The sequence below is a fragment of the Oncorhynchus masou genome, chromosome 3 (assembly GCF_036934945.1).
Source record: "Oncorhynchus masou masou isolate Uvic2021 chromosome 3, UVic_Omas_1.1, whole genome shotgun sequence".
NCBI lineage: Eukaryota > Metazoa > Chordata > Actinopteri > Salmoniformes > Salmonidae > Oncorhynchus > Oncorhynchus masou.
In genome coordinates, this window is record NC_088214.1 from 47,303,757 (window position 1) to 47,329,956 (window position 26,200).

The 26,200-nt window shown below is 42.6% G+C and overlaps 1 protein-coding gene across 1 annotated transcript in view; it reads left to right on the top strand.

Annotated features, from left to right (window-relative positions):
- myo10 (myosin X) overlaps window positions 1-26,200 on the top strand; it is a 263,426-nt gene that overhangs the window by 220,329 nt on the left and 16,897 nt on the right. Inside the window, exons 23-31 of the mRNA XM_064942709.1 lie at window positions 8,595-8,813; window positions 10,823-10,862; window positions 11,137-12,147; window positions 12,361-12,481; window positions 12,846-13,089; window positions 15,162-15,257; window positions 20,887-20,980; window positions 21,397-21,452; window positions 26,044-26,186. Of these exons, the coding sequence (XP_064798781.1) occupies window positions 8,595-8,813; window positions 10,823-10,862; window positions 11,137-12,147; window positions 12,361-12,481; window positions 12,846-13,089; window positions 15,162-15,257; window positions 20,887-20,980; window positions 21,397-21,452; window positions 26,044-26,186 (2,024 nt within the window). The remainder of the gene's footprint in view (window positions 1-8,594; window positions 8,814-10,822; window positions 10,863-11,136; window positions 12,148-12,360; window positions 12,482-12,845; window positions 13,090-15,161; window positions 15,258-20,886; window positions 20,981-21,396; window positions 21,453-26,043; window positions 26,187-26,200) is intronic.

The following is a 26,200-nucleotide window of genomic DNA, read 5'->3' on the forward strand; positions in this document are numbered from 1 at the left end:
CCTTCCCGCAGCGAGTGTCAAACCACTGCCTGATATGTTCAGAGACCTATGTCTTTATCCTTCCTGCAGCGAGTGTCAAACCACTCTGCCTGATATGTTCAGAGACCTATGTCTTTATCCTTCCCGCAGCGAGTGTCAAACCACTCTGCCTGATATGTTCAGAGACCTATGCCTTTATCCTTCCTGCAGCGAGTGTCAAACCACTGCCTGATATGTTCAGAGACCTATGTCTTTATCCTTCCCGCAGCGAGTGTCATACCACTCTGCCTGATATGTTCAGAGACCTATGCCTTTATCCTTCCTGCAGCGAGTGTCAAACCACTGCCTGATATGTTCAGAGACCTATGCCTTTGTCCTTCCTGCAGCGAGTGTCCAACCACTCTGCCTGATATGTTCAGAGACCTATGCCTTTGTCCTTCCTGCAGCGAGTGTCAAACCACTGCCTGATATGTTCAAAGACCTATGTCTTTATCCTTCCTGCAGCGAGTGTCAAACCACTCTGCCTGATATGTTCAGAGACCTATGCCTTTATCCTTCCTGCAGCGAGTGTCAAACCACTGCCTGATATGTTCAGAGACCTATGCCTTTATCCTTCCTGCAGCGAGTGTCAAACCACTGCCTGATATGTTCAGAGACCTATGCCTTTATCCTTCCTGCAGCGAGTGTCAAACCACTGCCTGATATGTTCAGAGACCTATGTCTTTATCCTTCCTGCAGCGAGTGTCAAACCACTCTGCCTGATATCTTCAGAGACCTATGTCTTTATCCTTCCTGCAGCGAGTGTCAAACCACTCTGCCTGATATGTTCAAAGACCTATGTCTTTATCCTTCCTGCAGCGAGTGTCAAACCACTCTGCCTGATATGTTCAGAGACCTATGTCTTTATCCTTCCTGCAGCGAGTGTCAAACCACTGCCTGATATGTTCAGAGACCTATGCCTTTATCCTTCCTGCAGCGAGTGTCAAACCACTGCCTGATATGTTCAGAGACCTATGCCTTTATCCTTCCTGCAGCGAGTGTCAAACCACTCTGCCTGATATGTTCAGAGACCTATGTCTTTATCCTTCCTGCAGCGAGTGTCAAACCACTCTGCCTGATATGTTCAGAGACCTATGCCTTTATCCTTCCTGCAGCGAGTGTCAAACCACTGCCTGATATGTTCAGAGACCTATGTCTTTATCCTTCCCGAAGCGAGTGTCAAACCACTCTGCCTGATATGTTCAGAGACCTATGCCTTTATCCTTCCTGCAGCGAGTGCCAAACCACTGCCTGATATGTTCAGAGACCTATGCCTTTATCCTTCCTGCAGCGAGTGTCAAACCACTCTGCCTGATATGTTCAGAGACCTATGCCTTTATCCTTCCTGCAGCGAGTGTCAAACCACTCTGCCTGATATGTTCAGAGACCTATGTCTTTATCCTTCCTGCAGCGAGTGTCAAACCACTCTGCCTGATATGTTCAGAGACCTATGTCTTTATCCTTCCTGCAGCGAGTGTCAAACCACTCTGCCTGATATGTTCAGAGACCTATGCCTTTATCCTTCCTGCAGCGAGTGTCAAACCACTCTGCCTGATATGTTCAGAGACCTATGTCTTTATCCTTCCCGAAGCGAGTGTCAAACCACTCTGCCTGATATGTTCAGAGACCTATGTCTTTATCCTTCCTGCAGCGAGTGTCAAACCACTCTGCCTGATATGTTCAGAGACCTATGTCTTTATCCTTCCCGCAGCGAGTGTCAAACCACTCTGCCTGATATGTTCAGAGACCTATGTCTTTATCCTTCCCGAAGCGAGTGTCAAACCACTCTGCCTGATATGTTCAGAGACCTATGTCTTTATCCTTCCCGCAGCGAGTGTCAAACCACTGCCTGATATGTTCAGAGACCTATGTCTTTATCCTTCCTGCAGCGAGTGTCAAACCACTGCCTGATATGTTCAGAGACCTATGTCTTTATCCTTCCCGCAGCGAGTGTCAAACCACTCTGCCTGATATGTTCAGAGACCTATGCCTTTATCCTTCCTGCAGCGAGTGTCAAACCACTGCCTGATATGTTCAGAGACCTATGTCTTTATCCTTCCCGCAGCGAGTGTCATACCACTCTGCCTGATATGTTCAGAGACCTATGCCTTTATCCTTCCTGCAGCGAGTGTCAAACCACTGCCTGATATGTTCAGAGACCTATGCCTTTATCCTTCCTGCAGCGAGTGCCAAACCACTCTGCCTGATATGTTCAGAGACCTATGCCTTTATCCTTCCTGCAGCGAGTGCCAAACCACTCTGCCTGATATGTTCAGAGACCTATGCCTTTATCCTTCCTGCAGCGAGTGTCAAACCACTCTGCCTGATATGTTCAGAGACCTATGCCTTTATCCTTCCAGCAGCGAGTGCCAAACCACTCTGCCTGATATGTTCAGAGACCTATGCCTTTATCCTTCCTGCAGCGAGTGTCAAACCACTCTGCCTGATATGTTCAGAGACCTATGCCTTTATCCTTCCTGCAGCGAGTGTCAAACCACTCTGCCTGATATGTTCAGAGACCTATGTCTTTATCCTTCCTGCAACGAGTGTCAAACCACTCTGCCTGATATGTTCAGAGACCTATGCCTTTATCCTTCCTGCAGCGAGTGTCAAACCACTCTGCCTGATATGTTCAGAGACCTATGTCTTTATCCTTTCTGCAGCGAGTGTCAAACCACTCTGCCTGATATGTTCAGAGACCTATGCCTTTATCCTTCCTGCAGCGAGTGTCAAACCACTCTGCCTGATATGTTCAGAGACCTATGCCTTTATCCTTCCTGTAGCGAGTGCCAAACCACTCTGCCTGATATGTTCAGAGACCTATGCCTTTATCCTTCCTGCAGCGAGTGTCAAACCACTCTGCCTGATATGTTCAGAGACCTATGCCTTTATCCTTCCTGCAGCGAGTGTCAAACCACTCTGCCTGATATGTTCAGAGACCTATGTCTTCATCCTTCCTGCAGCGAGTGCCAAACCACTCTGCCTGATATGTTCAGAGAACGTGGCTCGAATAAAAAGTGCCAACGTGAAGCACCACTACGAGACAAAGCACAAATCTTTTGAGCAAACATATCCACAGCAGTCTGAGGTGAGGGCATGCAAAATAAACAAACTCAAAGCCCAATATGATCGGTCAATCAAAGTCCTCTCCCATGCATTCACTGCCCAACAACTTGCAAACGAATGTTCACTAAAAATTGCTTGGATTTTGGGTCAACATCAAAAGCCATTTACTGACGGGGAGTGGTGACGGATTGCATGAATGCTGTCACTGAAACTTTACTTGACGGTAAACAAAAAGACGAGCTGTGAAAAGATCAAGCAGATCCCAATGTCACGTCCAACAACAGCAAGAAAGAGTGAAATACTAACAGAGGATGTATTAACACAGTTGGATGAAGCTATTCGTTCAGAGTGCAACATGCAGAACACTAGCTGTTGATGAACCTACTGATGTGAGTGATAAGGCCCAGCTTCTGGTGTATGTTAGATTTTACCACACAGGGAAGAAGGAATTCTGTGAAGACCTGTTAGGTGTAACACCACTCGAGACTCATACAAGAGGAAAGGACATATACAGTGGCTTGCGAAAGTATTCAACCCTCTTGGTATTTTTACTATTTTGTTACCTGGAATTAATTTTTTTGGGGGGGGGTTGTATCATTTGATTTACACAACATGCTTACCACTATGAAGATGTAACATATTTTTTATTGTGAAACAAACAAGAAATAAGACAAAAAAAAACAGAAATCTTGAGTGTGCATAACTATTCACCCCCCCAAAGTCAATACTTTGTGGAGCAACCATTTCCTGCGATTACAGCTGTGAGTCTGTTGGGGTATGTCTCTATAAGCTTGGCACATCTAGCCACTGGGATTTCCCCTTCTTCAAGGCAAAACTGCTCCAGCTCCTTCAAATTGAATGGGTTCCCGCGGAAGTGTTCAAGGAAGATCTTCAAAGAGACTGTGCACACTTCCCAAAAGTGCAGGAACAGATTCAGGGGGAGAGAGATGTTTCTCCTCATATTGACTTTATAGATAAGCTGATTGGAAACTTCAGAAATCGCTTTGACAGCTTTAGCCTTGGAAAGCAGCTCCTTCTCCCAATTGAGAATCCATTCCTCATCACAGATGTCAGGAAGGATGTGACACAGACCTTCAAGTGGGTACATGCTGGATCTCTACAGATGGAACTGATTGATCTGCAAGCAAATGTTGCACTAAGAGAGCCCTTTCAACTAACTGATCATGACACTTTCTGGCTGCAGGCTGTGTCTGAGACTGTTTTCCCTGGTCTAACCCAAGTAGCACTACACACCTTGACCATGTTTGGCTCCACATACAGTTGTGAGTCTTCTATCTCCACTATGAACACCATTAACAATAAGTACCGTTCTAGACTCACCAATGAGCACCTACATATGTGCATGAGACTGACACCGACTCCATTCCAGCCAAGATTCAAATGATTGGCATGGCAAGCAAAAGCCCATTTCTCTCACTAAAGAAGAGAGATGGAGAAGTGAAGTGGGAGAGAGTAGGAACGATGAATATTAAACCGGTGGTTTCTTATTTGTTCAAAAAACAAAGCACTTTTTCAGAAACAGGCACTTGTGTTATTGTTTTGTGAAGATGCCGTCTTGTTTTGCTTAAAATGAGAACATTTGTGATTTGTCTACTTTTATTTATGATTTGGCTGCATATTTTTTTTTATGTTTAATGTGTCTGCATTGAAAATGTGCAATAAATATTGTTTAAATGTTATACATATACAGCACTGTGCAAAAGTTTTAGGCAGGTTAAAAAAGGCTGTAAAGTAAGAATGCGTTCAAAAATAGACATGTTAATAGATTATATTTATCAATTAACTAAATTCAGTGAACAGAGTAAAAATCTAAATCAAATCCATATTTGGTGTGACCACCCTTTGCCTTCAAAACACCATCAATTATTGTAGGTACACTTGCACAAAGACAGGTATTTTGTAGATATATAGTCAGGTGTATGATTAAATAATTATACCTACTGATCATCAATTCAATACGTAGGTTGAAACACAATCATTCACTGAAACAGAAACAGCTGTGGAGACAGGAGGATTAAAACTGGGTGAAGAACAGCCAAACCCAGTTCACTGTCAAAAGTCATACACCATGGCAAGACTGAGCACAGCAACAAGGACTGCATCAGCAAGGTCTCTCCCAGGCAGAAATTTCAAGTCAGACAGGGGTTCCCAGATGTGCTGTCCAAGCTCTTTTGAAGAACAAAGAAACGGGCAACGTTGAGGACCGTAGACGCAGTGGTCGGCCAAAGAAACTTACTGCAGCAGATGACAGACACATCATGCTTACTTCCCTTCGCAATCGGAAGATGTCCAGCAGTGCCATCAGCTCAGAATTGACAGAAACCCGTGGGACCCTGGTACACCCATCTACTGAGAAGTCTGGTCAGAAGTGGCCTTCATGGAAAACTTGAGGCCAAAAAGCCATACCTCTGACGTGGAAACAAGTTCAAGCGACTCAACTATGCAAAAAAACACAGGAACTGGGGTGCTGAAATTTGGCAGCAGGTGCTCTGGACTGATGAGTCAAAATTTGTACTATTTGGCTGTAGCAGAAGGCAGTTTGTTCACCGAAGGGCTGGAAAGCGGTACACAAATGAGTGTCTTCAGACAACAGTGAAGCATGGTGGAGGTTCCTCGCAAGTTTGGGGCTGCATTTCTGCAAATGGAGTTGGGGACTTGGTCATAATGAATGGTCTCCTCAATGCTGAGAAGTACAGGCAGATAATTATCCATCATGCAATACCAAATGGATTCTGCAGCAGGACAAACACAACGAAAGTCATTAAGAACTATCTTCAGCATAAAGAAGAACAAGGAATTCTGGAAGGAATGGTTTGGCCCCCACAGAGCCCTGATCTCAACATCATTGAGTCTGTCTGGGATTACATAAAGAGAGAGAAGCTCCTGAGGCTGCTTAAATCCACAGAAGATGGTTAGGTCTCCAAGATGTTTGGGCCAACCTACCTACCGAGTTCCTTCAAAAACTGTGTGCAAATGTACCTAGGAGAATTGATGCTGTTTTGAAGACAAAGGGAGGTCACACCAAATATTGATTTGATGTAGATTTTTCTTCTGTTCACTCACTTTGCACTTTGTTAATTGATAAATATAATCTATTAACGTGTCTATTTTTGAAAGCATTCTTACATTACAGCATTTTTTCACAGCTGCCTAAAACTTTTGTACTGTACGGTACAAGAACTACATATGCCCCCAAATCATAGCGCACGCTAGACATTTTAATGGTTTGGACCTTTGGGGGGAGAAAATGTTAGTCACTGGACCTCTTTGAATTCTAATTGTGCACCCCTGGTCTAGATAGTTATCAGTTATTTATTGTTTAGACTGCTATCCGACTTGAAATAATATCATGCAACTCAGGCATTCTCTGGAAAACTTATTAAGGCTGCAATCCCGATAACGGGATCGATATGACAACAGCCAGTGAAAGTGCGGGGTGCCAAATTCAAAATAACAGAAATCTCATAATTAAAATTCCTCAAACATACATGTATCTTATACCATTTTAAATGTAATCTTGTTGTTCATCCCACCACAGTGTCCGATTTCAAATAGGCTTTACAGCGAAAGCACCACAAACGATTACGTTAGGTCACCACCTAGTCACAGAAAAACACAGCCATTTTTCCAGCCAAAGATAGGAGTCACAAAAAGCACAAAGAAAATGAATCACTAACCTTTGATGATCTTCATCAGATGACACTCATAGGACTTCATGTTACACATTACATGTATGTTGTGTTTGATAAAGTTCATATTTATATAAAAAAATCTGAGTTTATATTGGCGCGTTACATTCAGTAGTTCCAAAAACATCCAGTGATTTTGCATAGCCACATCAATTTTACAGAAATACTCATCATAAATGTTGATGACAATACAAGTGTTACACATGGAATTATAGATATACCTCTCCTTAATGCAACCGCTGTGTCAGATTTCAAAAAAGCTTTACAGAAAAAGCAAAAAATCTGAACGGCGCTCAGAATAAAAATAAAATTATCCGCCATGTTGGAGTCAACAGAAATCAGAAATAACATTATAAATATTCCCTTACCTTTGATGATCTTCATCAGAATGCACTCCCAGGAATCATAGTTCCACAATAAATGTTTGATTTGTTCGATAATGTCCATTATTTATGTCCAAGTAGCTACTTATGTTAGGGCGTTTAGTACACAAATCCAAACGCTCCTGCAGGTCCAGCCGAACGTCGGACGAAAAGTTAAAAAAGTTATATTACAGGTCGTAGAAACATTTCAAACTAAGTATAGAATCAATCTTTAGAATGTTTTTATCATAAATCTTCAATAACGTTCCAACCGGATAATTCCATTGTCTGTAGAAAAGCCATGGAACGCAGATCACTCTCATGTGAAATGACCAGGACCTGGCTCTCTGCCAGACCACTGACTCAAAGAGCTCTCATCCGGCCTCACATCACAGTAGAAGCCTCATTCAAGTTTCTAAAGATGGTTGACATCTAGAGGAAGCCCTAGGAAGTGCAACTTGAACCATATCCTACTGTGTATTCGATAGGGCTGAGTTCAAAAACTACAAACCTCAGATTTCCCACTTCCTGTTTGGATTTTTTCTCAGGTCTTTGCCTGCCATATGAGTTCTGTTATACTCACAGACATCATTCAAACAGTTTAGAAACTTCAGAGTGTTTTATATCCAATACTAATAATAATATGCATATATTAGCAACTGGGACTGAGGAGCAGGCCATCTACTCTGGGCACCTTATTCATCCAAGCTACTCAATACTGCCCCTGCAGCCATAAGAAGTTTTAAAAACACAAGTCCAAACTCTCACGGTATGTTAGCTCAATGTACGATAGTTGCATGGTAAGAAATCAAAGAAGAAGAAAAACAGTTCTATCAAAACCATCTAACCAAAAGCAGAGCGCTTTCGACACACCCACTCCTTTCCACACGCCCACTACTTTCCTTTTGACACACCCACTCCTTTCCACATGCCCACTAGTTTCCTTTCGACGCACCCACTCCTTTCCACACGCCCACGAGTTTCCTTTCGACACACCCACTCCTTTCCACATGCCCAATCCTTTCCTTTTGACACACCCACTCCTTTCCACATGCCCAATCCTTTCCTTTTGACACACCCACTCCTTTCCACACGCCCACTACTGTGTATAATGTGTATATTTGTGCAGGGCACGTTTGAAAAAGAGACCTATGTCTCAATATGTCTTCCAAAGTCAATACTCCAGTCACCATATTGGGATGCAGCTACCCCCTTCTCTACGCACAGCCTCTTCGAGGGAAACGATTGGGCCAAAGTCAGACCCTGGGGGGGACCACTTCCCTGTTACACACTTGTCATTAATTGTATATATGATTATGCATACATACTTACTGAATACCTATTGTGATGTTTAGCTATTCCAAGATGAGAACACACTAAGATATACGATTCTAAGATGAGCTATATCAATTTCCTTTTCATTGATGTCACTCCACAGGAAGCAGTACAGGAGGCTGCTGCAGTGCATTGTGGTCATTCAGAAGAACTACAGGGCATTTTATTGGAGGCGGAAGTTCTTGCTCCTGCGCTGGGCCGCTCTCACCTTCCAGAAATGCCTGAGGGGCCAGTTGGGACGAAAGGTCTACTGCCAGCTCCTGGATGAGAGGAAGATGATGGAGGAGGATAAGAGGAGGAGGAGGGTGGAAGAGCTGGATAGGTAGGCTATTTGCAGTTTCTGTGTGTTTGTGTTTGTGTGCTGACTGGGGTTGGATTGGATTATTTCACTTTATTAATTTATGTAGAAGACAGTGTTGCGTTATTGTGCTATTGCCCACGCGACTGACTAGGTTATTTCTGAGCTTCAATCTGCCGTTATTGCCTTCAGAAAATAACTATAAATAAACAGACTTCTTGTTAAATAATTGTCAACACATAACACCATATTAAGGTGTGTGATTTTGACAGTATTACAAGACACAACTAGCAATTCTATTTCACTCCAGCAGCTAGCATAATCTGTCCGTCCACAATTTCCCTGTGGGAACATGGCGAATCTCAACACCCGACAACACCCACTACTATCCAAGAGATTGTTCGTGAGGAAATTGCCTCAGCCTTCAGCAATGCTTACTCAACTAAAGTGGACAGTTTGGAAACCGTGGCCCGTGTGACAGAGGTGTGACTCCATGACAAGGACACAGCACATACTAAACTAGAAGGGGAGTCAATCTCCTAAAAAAGTGAACAGAATCACTCAGACATAATTCCCATAATTTCAATATGCGGGTCACAGGACTTGAAACTGGTGTGGAAGCGGGCAACCCACCTTCCTTCATGAGCAAAATCTTTTATATGAACGGTTTGGGCAGGAAAAGCTTGGTCCCATGCCGCTGATTAGCATTGCTCACCGCACGAGTCCTATCCACAACGGAGCTCAGTGTACGATTGTACGAATCCACAGTTTTGAAGTCTAATGGCAAATTGTTCGCCTCGCAGCGGAATTGGTGGCTTTGAAGAGGATCAGCATCTACCCAGACCTGAGTGCCGAACGGCTGAAACAGAGGGCGACCTACAACTAGGTGAGATACGCAAGCTAAAGCTGAGATGCGACTCGTCTTGACTTTCCGGGAAGACAACACAAACGTTTTCCACTGCCAAGGAGGCTCAATACTTCTTTGAGAAGCACATCAAAAAAATCAACATCTGTTGTTCTGTTGCCATGACACACTTGACTAGTGCTGTTCGTATGTAAACCACAGTATCCACTACAATGATATGGTTTATGCTTCCGCTTGATTCAGCACTGAATAGCAGCTTTCATGAGTTCAGTCATTGGTTGATTGAGCCTGCTGTCTGATATAAAAATGTACAGAATCATGTTTTGTAGCAATTATTGTGGGCTTTGTGTTTCGATGATTGCACGATACAAAACCTAATCTGTTCGTAACAGATTCCAGATTAAATGTTCCATCGATGAGAAAATGTGCAGAATGTCAACCAAAATCCATCTTTCTCCATCTTCGCCGGCTGCCGGCCACTGGGCTTCCTCTCATCACTATATTTGGTAGTGAGTGGAAACGCCAACTGGATGTTTCGCATTTATACATCCGGTGAAATTAACTGTCTCATTGTTCTATATGTGGTATGACATGGTTTCTGCCCATAGCATTGAATGCCTGGGAAGCCAGCGAGCATTTGGCCTGCCTTGATAAGAAAAACTATAAAATAAGAGCCAGCATTGAGCTAAACTGAGTGAGGTCAACTGTGCATGGTCCTGGTTCACCAAAAGAAAATGAAGCCAATTTGGATTTGGCTTCACTCCTATCACATCGAATCAACAGAAATATGTCATTGCCAGAAACTTTAATTGTTGCATACTCATTGTGCCATGGATGGAGATATGGATTTGGGCTTGTGGTTTTACTTAATTCTCCATACTGACCAATTATTACAGTGGTGATTCTGAACCAATGATGAATTCATATGTTATGCCCCTGGCCTGAGAGGATGGAAATTCAATGTTGCTATCTGTATAACTATATAGCTCATCGTTGCCCAAGAAAGGAAGTTTATATTTTTTTAACCTTTATTTTGTTAGGGAGTAATGTTTAGACCAAGTTTTCCTTTTCAAATGAGCCATGTAAATACAAAAAAATGCACACATGAAATATGTGGTAATATGTAACATGACATGATGTCGCTGTTTTCTGTGTTTTTTTATTATAGGGAAAAGAAGAGGCTGGAGGCTGAATGGCTAGCACAATGTGTAAGAGTATCTATTAATCGCATAACATTCATTTAAGATTTGCTTCTAAATTGGGCTTTATAGTATCACCTCTTTCTCAATGCATGTTGCATGATTATGTCTTTCACTCTCGGTGCCTATTCGATAAAACCGAGGTAAACATTTTGCCACTGCGCTTTGTGTTGTGCTATCTCTCTCTGTCTTAGTTGCCTTTTGCTTAATAGCTTGCTGACCACTCTCAGTACCAGTCTCTCTCGAAACATTAGTTTTTGCGCTCTCTTTTCTTTCTCCATAGGCAGAGAAAGCCAGGAAGGTTGAGGACCTCAATCAGGCCCAAGAGCTATACCTTCTGACTCAGACACAAACCCGGACACAGAAAAATACACAGACACAACAAGCAACATTGCCAGCAACCCAGGCAGTGCAGCAACAGATGAATGAAATGGAGTCTTGCAAAATGTTCGAAGAGATCTCTATTGAGGAGTTTTCCGAAGAGGCGGTGCGGACCCAGGACGCATCCCAGGACGCCTCGCAGGTGGAGGAGATCCTACGTCTGGAGCGAGAGATCCAAGAGCTTCAGCGGCAGAAGGAGCAGCAGGAGCTGTCCCTGACCGAGGCCTCCCTCCACCGACTGCAGACCCTCCGTGACCAGGAGCTGCAGCGCCTGGAGGACGAGGCGTGCAAGGCCGCCCAGCAGTTCTTGGAGTCGCTCAACTTCGACGAGATTGACGAGTGCGTGCGCAATATCGAGTGCTCGCTGGGCGTGGAGGAGGAGGAGAAGATAGGCGGAGAGAGGGAGGAGGGTGAGGAGGAGGAGGAGGTGGACGAAGGCTTTGGCGCTGATGATGAGGGATACAAGGACTCACCCAACCCAAGCGAGCATGGCCACTCAGATGGCCAGCGCACCAGTGGCATCCGCACCAGCGACGACTCATCAGAGGAGGACCCATACGCTAATGACGGAATGCAGATCCCACTCCTGCCACCAAATACACTACTCCACCAGCCGCTGCCCCTGCTGCCGCTGTTTCAAGCCTGCCACAGCACCTCCTCTGGCGGGGACTCGGTCTACTGCCACCCCCAGGTTTCAGAGGCCCAGTCCGATGATCTGGTCGAGCTCATTCCTCCGGATGAAGACTCGGACTATGACCAGGACGACTATGACGAGGGGGCCATAGTGTCCAGTGGCAGCATGGCGTTCTCACAACCGTGCAAAGGGCAGTGGTCACCTGACTACCACGGTTCTGTGGGCACCTACAACAGTTCGGGAACCTATCGCTTCAGCTCGGAGGGGGCCCAATCATCGGTGGGTACCAGCTGTGGGTGACATCACAACCTAGTTCAGGGGTCGAAGCAATAATATGGTTAATGGTTTTCATCAGTAAAAGTGAAACCAAAACATATTTTACTTATGATGTTGACATAACATGTTTGTTAAACCTCAACATGTCTCTTATCGGAATATTTTTTAATATCTCTCTCTTTCTCTCGCTCTCTCTTTTTCCCTCTCTCTGCTCAGTTTGAGGACAGCGAGGACGATTTCAACAGGTTCGACATAGACGATGAGCTGTCCTACCGACGAGACTCGGTCTATAGTTGTGTCACACTGCCATACTTTCACAGCTTCCTCCACATCAAAGGTAACACATTTCTGTTCGAGCCCAGCACTAACACAACTAATTGATAAACTAGTCATCCAGCACTAACACAACTAATTGATAAACTAGTCATCAAACCCATGGTTAGTTGAATCAGGTGTTTGCTTTTCACTGAGTCACACGTTTCCATTGAAACTCAATCATTTGTTTCTGGTTTATATTCCAAGTTATTTTGTTCAAGAATGAATGGGGAAATAGCATTAATTGAAATGACCATTGAACTTTAATGGATGTTAATCCATCCCTTTGACTGTGTTACAGTCACAGCGTCTTACCTCTACACTTTCATTTAATAATTTCCAATGCCTAACATCTCCCCCTCTCTCTCTCTCTTCTCTTTCCCCAGGTGGCCTGATGAACACGTGGAAGCGGCGTTGGTGCGTGCTGAAGGACGAGACCTTCCTGTGGTTCCGCGCTAAGCAGGAGGCCCTGAAGCAGGGCTGGCTCCACAAGAAGGGTGGCGGGTCCTCAACGCTGTCACGCCGCAACTGGAAGCGGCGCTGGTTCGTCCTGCGCCAGAGCAAGCTCATGTACTTCGAGAAAGACGGCGAGGACAAGATGAAGGGCATGCTTGACATGCATGCAGCCAAGTAAGCAGTGAACTATATAAGGGCTATGTTAAAATGCATCCTTCCTGCTGCCCTTCCTTGAGGTAATCAGTGTATTTCTATTTATTATGGATCCCCATTAGCTGCTGCCAAAGCAGCAGCAACTCTTCCTGGGGTCCAGCAAAATTAAGGCAGTTTATACAATTTAAAACATTACAGAATTCAGAACACACCTTGTGCCCTCAGGCCCCTACTCCACCACTACCACATGTATACAGTACTAAATCTGTGTGTGTGTGTGTGTGTGTGTGTGTGTGTAAATGCATGTGTCTGTGCCAATGCTTGTGTTGCTTCACAGTCCCCGCTGTTCCATAAGGTGTTTTCTTATCTGTTTTTTAAATCTAATTTTACTGCTTGTATCAGTTACTTGATGTGGAATAGAGTTCCATGTAGTCATGGCTCTATGTAGTACTATGCGCCTCCCATAGTCTGTTCTGGACTTGGGGACTGTGAAGAGACCTCCTGTGGCATGTCTTGTGGGGTATGTATCGGTGTCCGAGCTGTGTGCAGTAGTTTAGACAGACAGCTTGGTGCATTCAACATGTCAATACCTTTCACAAATACAAGTAGTGATGAAGTCAATCTCTTCTCTACTTTCAGCCAGGAAAGATTGACATGCATATTTTTTCAGTATTTTTTTTTACTTTTATTTAACTAGGCAAGTCAGTTAAGAACCAATCCTTATTTTTAATGACGGCCTAGGAACAGTGGGTTAACTGCCTGTTCAGGGGCAGTACGACAGATTAGTACCTTGTCAGCTCGGGGATTTGAACTTGCAACCTTCCGGTTACCAGTCCAACACTCTAACCACTAGAGGCGGTGTACATCCAAGGGCCAGCCGTTCTGCCTTGTTCTGAGCCAATTGCAATTTTCCTAAGTCCTTTTTTGTGGCACCTGACCACACGACTGAACAGAAGTCAAGGTGCGACAAAACTAGGCCTGTAGGACCTGCCTTGTTGATAGTGTTGTTAAGAAGGCAGAGCATTGCTTTATTATAGACAGACTACTCCCCTTCTTAGCTACCACTGCATCAATATGTTTTGACCATGACAGTTTTCAATCTACGGTTACTCCAAGAAGTTTAGTCATCTCAACTTGCTAAATTTCCACATTATTTGTTACAAGATTTAGTTGAGGTTTAGGGTTTAGTGAGTGTTTTGTTCCAAATACAAAGCTTTTAGTTTTAGAAATATTTAGGGCTAACTTATTCCTTGCTACCCACTCTGAAACTAACTGCAGCTCTTTGTTGAGTGTTGCAGTCATTTCAGTTGCTGTAGTAGCTGATGTGTATAGTGTTGAGTCATCCACATACATAGACACCCTAGCTTTACTCAAAGTCAGTGGCATGTCATTAGTAAAGATGAAAAAGCAAGGGGCCCAAACAGCTACCCTGGGGATTTCCTGCTTCGACCTGGATTATGTTTCAGAGGCTTTCATTAAAGAACACCTTCTGTGTTCTGTTAGACAAGTAACTCTTTGTCCACAATATAGCACGGGGTGTAAAGCCATAACACTCAAGTTTTTCCAGCAGCAGACTATGATTGATAATGTCAAAAGCTACACTGAAGTCTGACAAGACAGCCCCCACAATCATTTTAGCATCAATTTCTCTCAGCCAATCATCAGTCATTTGTGTAAGTGCTGTGCTTGTTGAGTGTCCATCCCTATAAGCATGCTGAAATTCTGTTGTCAATGTGTTTACTGTGAATTCACCAATTTGTAAGTCGCTCTGGATAAGAGCGTCTGCCAAATGACTTAAATGTAAATGTAAATGTAAATAGAATTGTATCTGGTCAAACACCAATTTTTCCAGTGATCTTACTTGACATGTTTATTGACACAGTGAAAACCTTGCTCCTATCAAATCATGTTAGATCAGTGATTTCCTCAAAGATCGGAGGAAGGAAGGATGCATTTTAGAGTATTTAAATAGAAGAAAATATTATACAAAGCTGTCTTTCTTAATGCCTTTCTGGCTAGTTTGGGGTTTCGTCTCTAGGTTTTATATCTGAAGAGAGGGAACTGATCTAGATTGATGTACTTCTATCTTGCAGAGAGATTGTGGACAACACAGGCAAGGAGAACGGAATCGACATCATCATGCCAGAACGCACCTATCACCTTATTGCTGAGACCGCTGAGGATGCAAGGCAAGTTTAGTGTGTGTGTGTACATGTGCATGGTCATCTACTAGGATCCGTTATTGACCAAGTAGAGACCAAGCCATTCAAATTAAATCAAGCTTTATTTACACAGCACATTTCAGACATGGAATGCAATGTTCTTCACAGGAAAAATATATTTTAACAAATTCAAACAAAAGCTGAAATATTTACTACACAAACTTACGATAGAAACAAAAGATTTACAAAAACTGAATGACTAAAAACCACCCTAAGGAAGAGCAAAGCTAAAAAGTTTTGTTTCAAGGTCTCTTAAATATGTCCACAGTTTCAGCCCCCTCAGGTTCTCTAGCAGGCTATTCCAGAGGTTGGGGGCATAATAACTAAAGGCTGCCTCTCCATGCCTATTGGTCCGAGGGTTTGGGATATGTCACGGCTTTCGTTGTGGGAAGGAGGAGCGGACCAAAATGCAGCGTAGTTGTGATTCATTTTATTTAATAAGGAAACTATACACGATTAACTAACAAAATAACAAACGTACGAAAACCGAAAACAGCCCTATCTGGTGCAAAACACAGAGACAGGAACAATCACCCACAAACACACAGTGAAACCCAGGCTACCTAAATATGGTTCCCAATCAGAGACAATGACTAACACCTGCCCCTGATTGAGAACCATATCAGGCCAAACACAGAAATAGACAAACAAGACATCCAACATAGAATGCCCACTCAGATCACACCCTGACCAATCAAAACATAGAAACATACAAAGTAAACTATGGCCAGGGCGTGACAGGATAGTTAAAAGTCCAGAGGACCTGAGGGACCTACTGGGTACATCACTTTTTAAGAGTGTCTGACATGTTTTGGGGTGAACAATCGTGGATTGATTTAAAAAACCAAAAGAAGAATCTTAAAACCAATTATAAAACTCACAGGCAGCCAGTGCAGAGACCTTAAAACCGGTGTAATGTGTGCTCTCCATCTGATCTTGGTCAGTACCCATGCTGCAGCATGCTGTATATTTTGCAGTTTACCAATGGCTTTCTTGGGTAGACCAGACAGGAGAGCATTACAGTAGTCATGCCTGCTTCTAATAAAAGCATGGATAAGTCTCTCTGTATCACCCTGAGAGAGAAACGGCCGCACCATGGCAATGTTCCTCAGGTGATAAAAAGCTATTTTGGTCACATTCCTAATGTATGAATGGAAATTTAGTTCAGAATCTAAAATAACACCTTGGTTTTTTACCTGGTGTTTTATCTTTATTGTCCATGAATAAAATGTGCAGCCAGATTCTCTCTCTGTGCTTTGGCTCCAACAATAATTACTTCGGTCTTGTCTTGATTCAGCTGAAGGAAGTTGTGAGCCGTCCAAGTATTTAAATCACTAATACAGTCTAATAATTTATCCATAGAGCTAAAATCCTCTGGTGACGCAGAAACGTAAAGTTGTGTATCATCTGGGTAGCAGTGAAAATCATTGTTGTGCTTTCTGATAATGCTACCAAGGGTTAACATATATAAACTGAATAGTACCAGACCCAAAATCGAGCCTTGATTTCTATGAGTTATGTTCACCAAGGTTGACAAAAAACTCTCAACTGGTTAAATAGGTCCTAAACCAATTTATAACTGGACCGGAGAGGCCAACCCACCTCTCCAGTCTGTCCAGAAGGACATCAAAGTCAACCGTGTTGAATGTAGCACTGAAATCCAAGAGTACAAGGACAAAGAGCTGTTTTGCATCTGTGTTGGCTCCAAGATCATTTACCACTTTTACTAAGGCTGTCTCTGTGCTGTGGTGCACACAAAAATCAGATTGGAGTAAAACATTTTTAATTACAGTTGGCACTTAAAAAATAATTTTGCTGTTTGAAAACCAATTTCTCCCGAATTTTGCTTAAAGAATGGAAGGTTGGAGATTCTCAGAAACTTGCTAACTCTAGATTACTTTTCTTCAGAAGGGGTTTCACCATAGCCATTTTTAGTGCATTGGGGAAAGTGCCTGTGAACAGTGAGTGATTAACAATAGCTTGCACTTCTTCAGATATGCAATTAAAAACTGTTTTGTAGAAGGTGGTGGGGATAGGATAGAGAATTGGTATTTTATTAGGATTCCCATTAGCTGTTGCAAAAGCAGCAGCTACTCTTCCTGGGATCCACACAAACATGAAACATGACATAATACTTAGCATTAATAGACAAGAACAGCTCAAGGACAGAACGACATGAATGATTCAATTTTTACAAAAGGCACCGTAGACTCCATATCAATACATACACACAAACTATCTTGGTCAAATAGGGGAGAGGCGTTGTGCTGTGAGGTGTTGCTTTATCTGTTTTGTGAAACCAGGTTTGCTGTTCACTTGAAACCAGGTTTGCTGTTCACTTGAGCAATATGAAATGGAATTGAGTTCCATGCAATAGTGGCTCTATATAATACTGTAGACTTTCTTGAATTTGTTCTGGATTTGGGGACTGTGAAAAGACCCCTGGTGGCAAGTCTGGTGGGGTAAGTGTGTGTGTGTCAGAGCAGTGTGTAAATTGACTATGCAATCAATTTGGGATTTTCAACACATTAATATTTCTTATAAAAATAAGAAGTAATGTCAGTCTCTCCTCAACTCTTAACCAAGAGAGACTGGCATGTATAGTATATATATCAGCCCTCTGATTACAATGAAGAACAAGACGTTCCGCTCTGTTCTGGGCTAGCTGCAGTTTAAATAGGTCTTTCCTTAATTAATTAGAGCTACCCATCCCGGATCCGGTATATTTGTCATCAGCAACGCTGAATAGCATAGCACAACAGTCAAAAAATATTACTAGGGGGCCTCCCGGGTGGCGCAGTGGTTAAGGGCGCTGTGTTAAGAAGCAGTGCGGCTTGGTTGGGTTGTGTATCGGAGGACGCATGTCTTTCAACCTTCGTCTCTCCCAAGCCCGTACAGGAGTTGTAGCGATGAGACAAGATAGTAGCTACTAAACAATTGGATACCATGAAATTGGGGAGAAAACGGGGTACAAATTCAAACAAATTTAAAAAATGAATAAAATAAAAACACACGCCTTTTGTTAATCACCCTGTCGTCTCAGATTTTGAAATTATGCTTTACAGCGAAATTTAATGAATATGAAATGTTGCAGGCATTTCAGTCGCTGTAGTAGCTGACGTGTACAGTGTTGAGTCATCTGCATAAACTCTGGCTTTACTGTCAGTGACAGGTCGTTAGTAAAAAAAAAAAAAAAAAAAAGGAAGGGGCCTAAACGGCTATCCCGGGGAATTCTTGCTTCTACCTGGATTGTCTGAGAGGCTTCCAATAAAGAACAACACTCTGTGTTCAGTTAGACAAGTAACTCTTTACCCACATTATAGCAAGGGTGTAAAGCCATAACACGTATGTTTTTTCAGCAGCAGACTATGATCAATAATGTCAAAAGCTGCACTGAAATCTAGCAAGACAGCCCCCACAATAATTTGATCATCAATTTCTCTCAGCCAATCATCGGTCATTTGTGTGTGCTGTGCTTGTTGAGTGTCCTTCCCTATAAGCATATTGAAATACTGTTGTCAATTTGTTTACTGTAAAATAGCATTGTATCTGGTCAAACACAATTTTTTCCAGAAGTTTACTAAGGGTTTGTAACAGGCTGATTGTTCGGCTATTTGATCCAGTAAAGGGGTCTTTACTATTCTTGTGTAGCGGATTGACTTTAGCTTCCCTCCATGCCTGAGGGCACATGCTCTCTAATATGCTTAAATTGGTTGTTGTCCTTGATGATCTTTTTGGCCTTCCTGTGACATCGGGTGCTGTAGGTGTCATGGAGGGCAGGTACTTTGCCGCTGGTGATGACTTGTGCAGACCGCACCGCCCTCTGGAGAGCCTTGCGGATGAGGGTGGTGCAGTTGCCATACCAGGCTGTGATACAGCCCAACAGGACACTTTCGATTGTGCATCTGTAAAGGTTTGTCAGAGTTTTGGGTGACAAGCCAAAATGTCTTCAGCCTCCTGAGTTTGAAGAGGCGCTGTTGAGCCTTCCTGTTGGGACAGTATGCAAACTGAAGTGGGTCTAGGGTGGCCGGTATAGTGGCGGTGATATGATCCTTGACTAGCCTCTCAAAGCACTTCATGATGACAGAAGTGAGTGCTACGGGGTGATAGTCATTTAGTTCAGTTATCTTTGCCATCTTGGGTATAGGAACAATGGTAGCTATCTTGAAGCATATGGAGACAACAGGGATAGGGAGCGATTAAATGTGTCCATAAACGCACCAGCCAGCTGGTCTGTGCTCTGAGGACGCGGCTAGGGATGCCATCTGGGCCAGTGGCCTTGCGAGGGTTAACAAGTTTAAATGTTTTTCTCACGTCAGCCACGGAGAAGGGGGGGGGGGTGCAGTCTTTGTTAGCAAGCCCCGATGGTGGCACTGTATTATCCTCAAAGTGGGAAACGAAGGTGTTTAGTTCGTCTGGAAGCGTGACATCGGTATCCATGATGTAGCTGTTTTTGTTTTTGTAGTCCGTGATTTCCTGTAGACCCTGCCACCTACGTCTCATGTCTGAGCTGTTGAATTGCAACTCCACCTTGTCCCTGTACCGTAATTTTGCTTATTTGTTTGCCTTGCGGAGGGAATAACTACACTGTTTATATTCAGTCATATTCTCAGACCTCTTTCCATGGTTAAATACGGTGGATCGCGCTTTCAGTTTTGCGTGAATACCGCCATCCATCCATGGTTTCTGGTTAGGGTAGGTTTTAATAGTCACAGTGGGTACAACATAGGACCTTTGTGTGGTAGGCACAAATAATCAAATTTCTCATCAGGTCTTGCTTGACTGATACCCAGCCTAATGTTGGTTATATTATCTCTGAAATATGCAGCAAACTCATAACATTTAGATTTGGTGGAAAGTTCACATAGGTTTGAGGGGGTAGGATCAGTGGTAGAGGAGAGTACTCTCAAATTATTCTGGATAGTAGTGATCGAGTTAGAAACATTTGCCCATCTGACATTTTAATTGCCTTGTTATATATGTCAAGTTGATCTCTCAGAATATCATACCTGCAGTTTTGACTTTCTCCACTTCTGCTCTGCCTTTCTGCATTTTTCTTTAATTGATTTGTTTCCTCATTCATCCAAGGGGCTCTCTGTTTGGATGTGACCTTTTTCAACTTTACTGTGACAGACCACTAAAATAAATGTCAATCCAGCGCAGACAAGATTTACAGTTCTTTGTTCCGCTGTTATAGGCTGACACTCTTCGGTGGTAGTTAGCCCAATGGCTAAGGAGTTGGACTTGTAGCCAAAAGGTGGCCGTTTCGAGTCCCAGGCCGGGTGCTGGACAAGGGGCGGAATTGATCTGGCAACTGGTGGGCTGCTGGGTTTATATCCTCAAGACATTCCCCTGTTGTGCCCTTGAGCAAGGCCCTTAACCCCACAACATGCTCTCCATTCAGGGGTGCTGCACTGCAGCTTTACCCTGTGCTCGTCTCAGCTGTATGTGTGACGTGTGCTGCCTGGAGGGGTGAGAACGGAGCAGAAGACACATTTCTGTTGTTCTCTGTAACTAATGTTGTATTCTTGTTGTATTGTTCCTGTGTGTAGTTTCTGTGGTTCCTATTGGCTGACACTCTTCTCTGTGTTTTCAGTCAGTGGTTCAGTGTGCTCAGCCAGGTGCACACCTCCACAGAGCAAGAGATCAGGGAGATGCACGACGAACAAGCCAACCCCCAGAATGCAGTGGTGAGTACTACAGGAAGAAGAGGAGGATGATGGGAAATAGAGTTCAATACGGGAGCTTTGGTTATACAGTATGTAAAGGGAAAGCTGGGTATACAGAATGCTGGAAAACATTGTGGTTTTTGGCGGATGGCGTCTGATTCAGAACAGGTATTTATTAGGATCCCCAATTAGCTGTTGCTGAGGCAGTGGCCACTCTTCCTTAGGGGAGTGTGTGTCTGTGTGTGGGTGTGTATGTGTGTGTTTGTGTGTTTGGATGTGGGGAAATAATGAGAACCTAGGGAGTTGGAAGAAGGTCAAACTCACATCAGAACCCCAGTCACACTGAACTGTATCTTTTGTGTAAAGTGACTTTGTGTTCTGACTGGTAGTTGAAGGACATCTATTCTCTCTCTTATAAAGGATCTCTCTCTCCTCAGGGAACCCTCGATGTTGGCTTGATTGATTCAGTCTGTGCGTCAGACAACCCTGAACGGTAAGATTCAAGTTACACCGACAGTAGGGTCCAAAATGATGGACACCCTTGATAAAGATGAAGAAAAATGACTGTATAAAATAAATTGTTCAAATGCTGAGCTACATTGTATAAAAAAAGGGAAATGATATTATTTGATACTGAAACAATTGCTCGGAGAAAGAGATTTGTTGAACAAGTAAGTACTTTTTTCTCTCAAAAAGATAGGGGTCAAAATGATTGACACCCCAGTTTTCAATACCTTTCAATACCTCACCTTGTGAGGATAACAAACATAAGCTTCAAACTGTAACCAGTGCCTTCAACCTTGTCCAGGTTATCAGTCAACCTAACAGGGTAGTTACAAACAGCACAGGAATGAAATCATCAACATGTATTGATCACATCTTCACTAATGCTGCAGAACTCTGCTTGAAAGCAGTATCCAGATCCATAGGATGTAGTGATCACAATACAGTAGTTCCAAAGGCTGGGCCTAATATAGTGTATAAGAGGTCATACAATACGTTTTGTAGTGATTCATATGTTGTTGATGTAAATACTGTTTGTTGGTCTGTTGTGTAATGAGGAGCAACCAGACGCTGCACTTGACACATTTATGAACTTCATATTCCAGTTACTAATGCACCCATTAAAACGTAAAAATGGTTCAATCCCTGTGGATTGAGGAGGAATTGAAAAATGATATGGTTGAAAGGGATGAGGCACAAGGAATGACAAATAAGTCTGGCTGCCAACTGATTGGCAAACGTCCTGCTATAGAGAAATCATGTGACTAAACTGAAAAATAATAATAAACTATACTACGAATCAAAGATAAATGATATAAAGAATGACAGTTAAAAGCGTTGGAGCACCTTAAATGACATTTTGGAGAAGAAGGCAATCTCAGCTTCATTATTCATTGAACCAGTTGGCTCATTCATCACAAAACCCACTGATATTGCCAATTACAAAAACAACAAAATAATAATAATTGGCAAGATTAGCAAATTTACAAACGCGGACACTACACATCCAAGTATATCTGACCAAATTATGAAAGACAAGAATTGTAATTTTGAATTCTGTAAAGTAAGTGTGGAAGAAGTGAAAAATTATTGTTGTTTATCAACAATGACAAGCCACTGGGGTCTGACAATCTGGATGGAAAATTACTGAGGATAATAGCAGACGATTATTGCCACTCCTATTTACCACATCTTCAATTTAAGACTACTAGAAAGTGTGTGCCCTCAGGCCTGGAGGGTAACTAAATTAATTCCGCTACCCAGGAATAGTAAAGCCACTTTTACTGGCTCAAATAACTGACCAATCAGCCTGTTACCAACCCTTAGTAAACTTTTTATTTTATGGTAAACAAATTGACAATAGACTTTCAGCTTATAGGGAAGGACATTCAACAAGCACCACACTTAGATAAATGACTGATGATTGGTTGAGAGAAATTGATGATAGATTGTGGGAGCTGTTTTGTTAGACTCCAGTGTGGCTTTTGACATTATAGATCATAGTCTGCTGCTGCTATAATGTGGATAAAGAGTTACTTGTCTATCAGAACACAGAGGGTGTTAGGGTCTATGTATGAGGATGACTCAACACTGTACACGTCAGCTACTACATCGAGTGAAATCACTGCAACACTTAACATGGAGCCGTAGTTAGTTTCAGAATGTGTTTCAAAGAATAAATGAGTCCTAAATATTGCAATAAATAATGTTGAAATTAAACAAGTTGAGGTGACTGGACTGTACACTGTCATGGTCAAAACATGTTGATATAACAGTAGCTAAGATGGTGAGAAGTCTGTCCATAATAAAGCGTTACTCTACCTTCTTAACAGCACTATCAACAAGGCAGGTCCTACAGGCCCTAGTTTCTACCTTCTTAACAGCACTATCAACAAGGCAGGTCCTACAGGCCCTAGTTTCTACCTTCTTAACAGCACTATCAACAAGGCAGGTCCTACAGGCCCTAGTTTCTACCTTCTTAACAACACTATCAACAAGGCAGGTCCTACAGGCCCTAGTTTCTACCTTCTTAACAACACTATCAACAAGGCAGGTCCTACAGGTCCTAGTTTCTACCTTCTTAACAGCACTATCAACAAGGCAGGTCCTACAGGCCCTAGTTTTGTCGCACCTGTACTACTGTTCAGTCGTGTGGTCAGGTGCCACAAAGAGGGACTTCGGAAGATGAATTGTCTCAGAACAGGGCAGCACGGCTGGCCCTTAAATGTACACAGAGAGCTAACATGCTTGTAAATCTCTCATGGCTTAAAGTGGAGGAGAGATTACATTCATCACTACTTGTTTTGTAAGATGTGTTGACATGCTGAATGCACCGAGGTGTCTGTTTGAACTACTAGCTTGGACACCCATGCATACCCCACAAGACATGCCACCAAAGGTCTCTTCACAGTCCCCAAGTCAGGAACAGTACTACATAGAGCCATGGCTGCATTGAACTGTATTCCACATTAGGTAACTGATGCAAGCAGTAAAATCTGATTTAAAAAGCAGATAAAAATACACCTTATAGAACCGCAGGGACTGTGAAGAGACACACACACAGGCACAGACACACACTTACACATACACATGATAAGACACGCACTCTACACACTAGGGGTCGACTGATTATGATTTCTCAACGCCGATACCGATACCTATTATTGGAGGACCAAAAAAAGCTGATACTGATTAATCTGACAATTTTTATTTTATTTATTTGTAATAATGACAATTACAACAATACTGAATGAACACTTATTTTTAACTTAATATAATACATCAATAAAATCAATTTAGCCTCAAATAAATAATGAAACATGTTCAATTTGGTTAAAATAATGCAAAAACAAAGTGTTGGAGAAGAAAGTAAAAGTGCAATATGTGCCATGTAAGAAAGCTAACGTTTAAGTTCCTTGCTCAGAACATGAGAATATATGAAAGCTGGTGGTTCCTTTTAACACGAGTCTTCAATATTCCCAGGTAAGAAGTTTTAGGTTGTAGCTATTATAGGAATTATAGGACTATTTCTCTCTATACCATTTGTATTTCATATACCTTTGACTATTGGATGTTCTTATAGGCACTTTAGTATTGCCAGTGTAACAGTATAGCTTCCTTCCCTCTCCTCGCTGCTACCTGGGCTCGAACCAGGAACACAACGACAACATCCACCCTCGAAGCAGCGTTACCCATGCAGAGCAAGGGGAACAACCACTACAAGTCTCAGAGCGAGTGACGTTTGAAACGCTATTAGCGTGCACCCCGCTAACTAGCTAGCCATTTCACATCAGTTACACCAGCCTAATCTCGGGAGTTGATAGGCTTGAAGTCATAAACAGCTGCTGGCAAACGCACAAAAGTGTTGTTTGAATGAATGCTTACGAGCCTGCTGGTGCCTACCATCGCGCAGTCAGACTGCTCTATCAAATCCGGAAACTATCATCTCGAAAACAAGACGTTTATTCTTTCAGTGAAATACGGAACCGTTCCGTATTTTATCTAACGGGTGGACCCATAAGTCTAAATATTCCTGATACATTGTACAACCTTCAATGTTATGTCATAATTACGTAAAATTCTGGCAAATTAGTTCGCAACGAGCCAGGCGACCCAAACTGTTGCATCTACCCTGACTCTGCGTGAAATGAACGCAAGAGAAGTTACACAATTTCACCTGGTTTATATTGCCTGCTAACCTGGATTTCTTTTAGCTAAATATGCAGGTTTAAAAATATATACTTCTGTGTATTGATTTTAAGAAAGGCATTGATGTTTTTGGTTAGGTACACATTGGAGCAACGATACGCACCGCATCGATTATATGCAATGCAGTACACGCTAGATAAACTAGTAATATTATCAACCATGTGTAGTTAACTAGTGATTTTGATTGATTGATTGTTTTTTATAAGATAAGTTAAATGCTAGCTAGCAACTTACCTTGGCTTACTACATTCGCGTAACAAGCAGTCTCCTCGTGGAGTGCAATGTAATCAGGTGGTTAGAGCGTTGGACTAGTTAACTGCAAGGTTGCAAGATTGAATCCCCCGAGCTGACAAGGTAAAAATCTGTCGTTCTGCCCCTGAACGAGGTAGTTAACCCACCGTTCCTAGGCCGTCATTGAAAATAAGAATGTGTTCATAACTGACTTGCCTTGTTAAATAAATATTAAATAAAGGTGTAAGAAAAAAAAAATCGGCCAAATTTGTGTCCAAAAATACTGATTTCCAATTGTTATGAAAACTTAAAATCGGCCCTAATTAATCGGCCATTCCAATTTAATCGGTCGACCTCTACTACACACACGTACACATGGATTTCATAATGTAGGTACTGTCTGTGATAGTAGAGTAGTGGCCTGAGGGAACACACTTAATGTGGTTTGAAAAGTGTTGTGTGTGAAATGTAATGTCATGTAATATTTTTATTGTCTAAATCGGTATTAATGTTGCTGGACCTCAGGAAGAGTAGCTGCTGGCTTGGCAGCAGCTAATGGGGATCCTTAATAAATACAAATACAAAGATACATTCAAATAAACATGAACTAAATCTACAACTTCACTCCTCTCCCTTTGCAGGACCAACTCCTTTGTGATGATCACAGCTAACAGGGTGTTACACTGCAATGCCGACACTCCTGAAGAGATGCACCACTGGATAACATTGCTGCAACGTTCCAAAGGAGACACGCGTGTGGAGGGACAGGAGTTCATCATCAGAGGTCAGACATTGTTA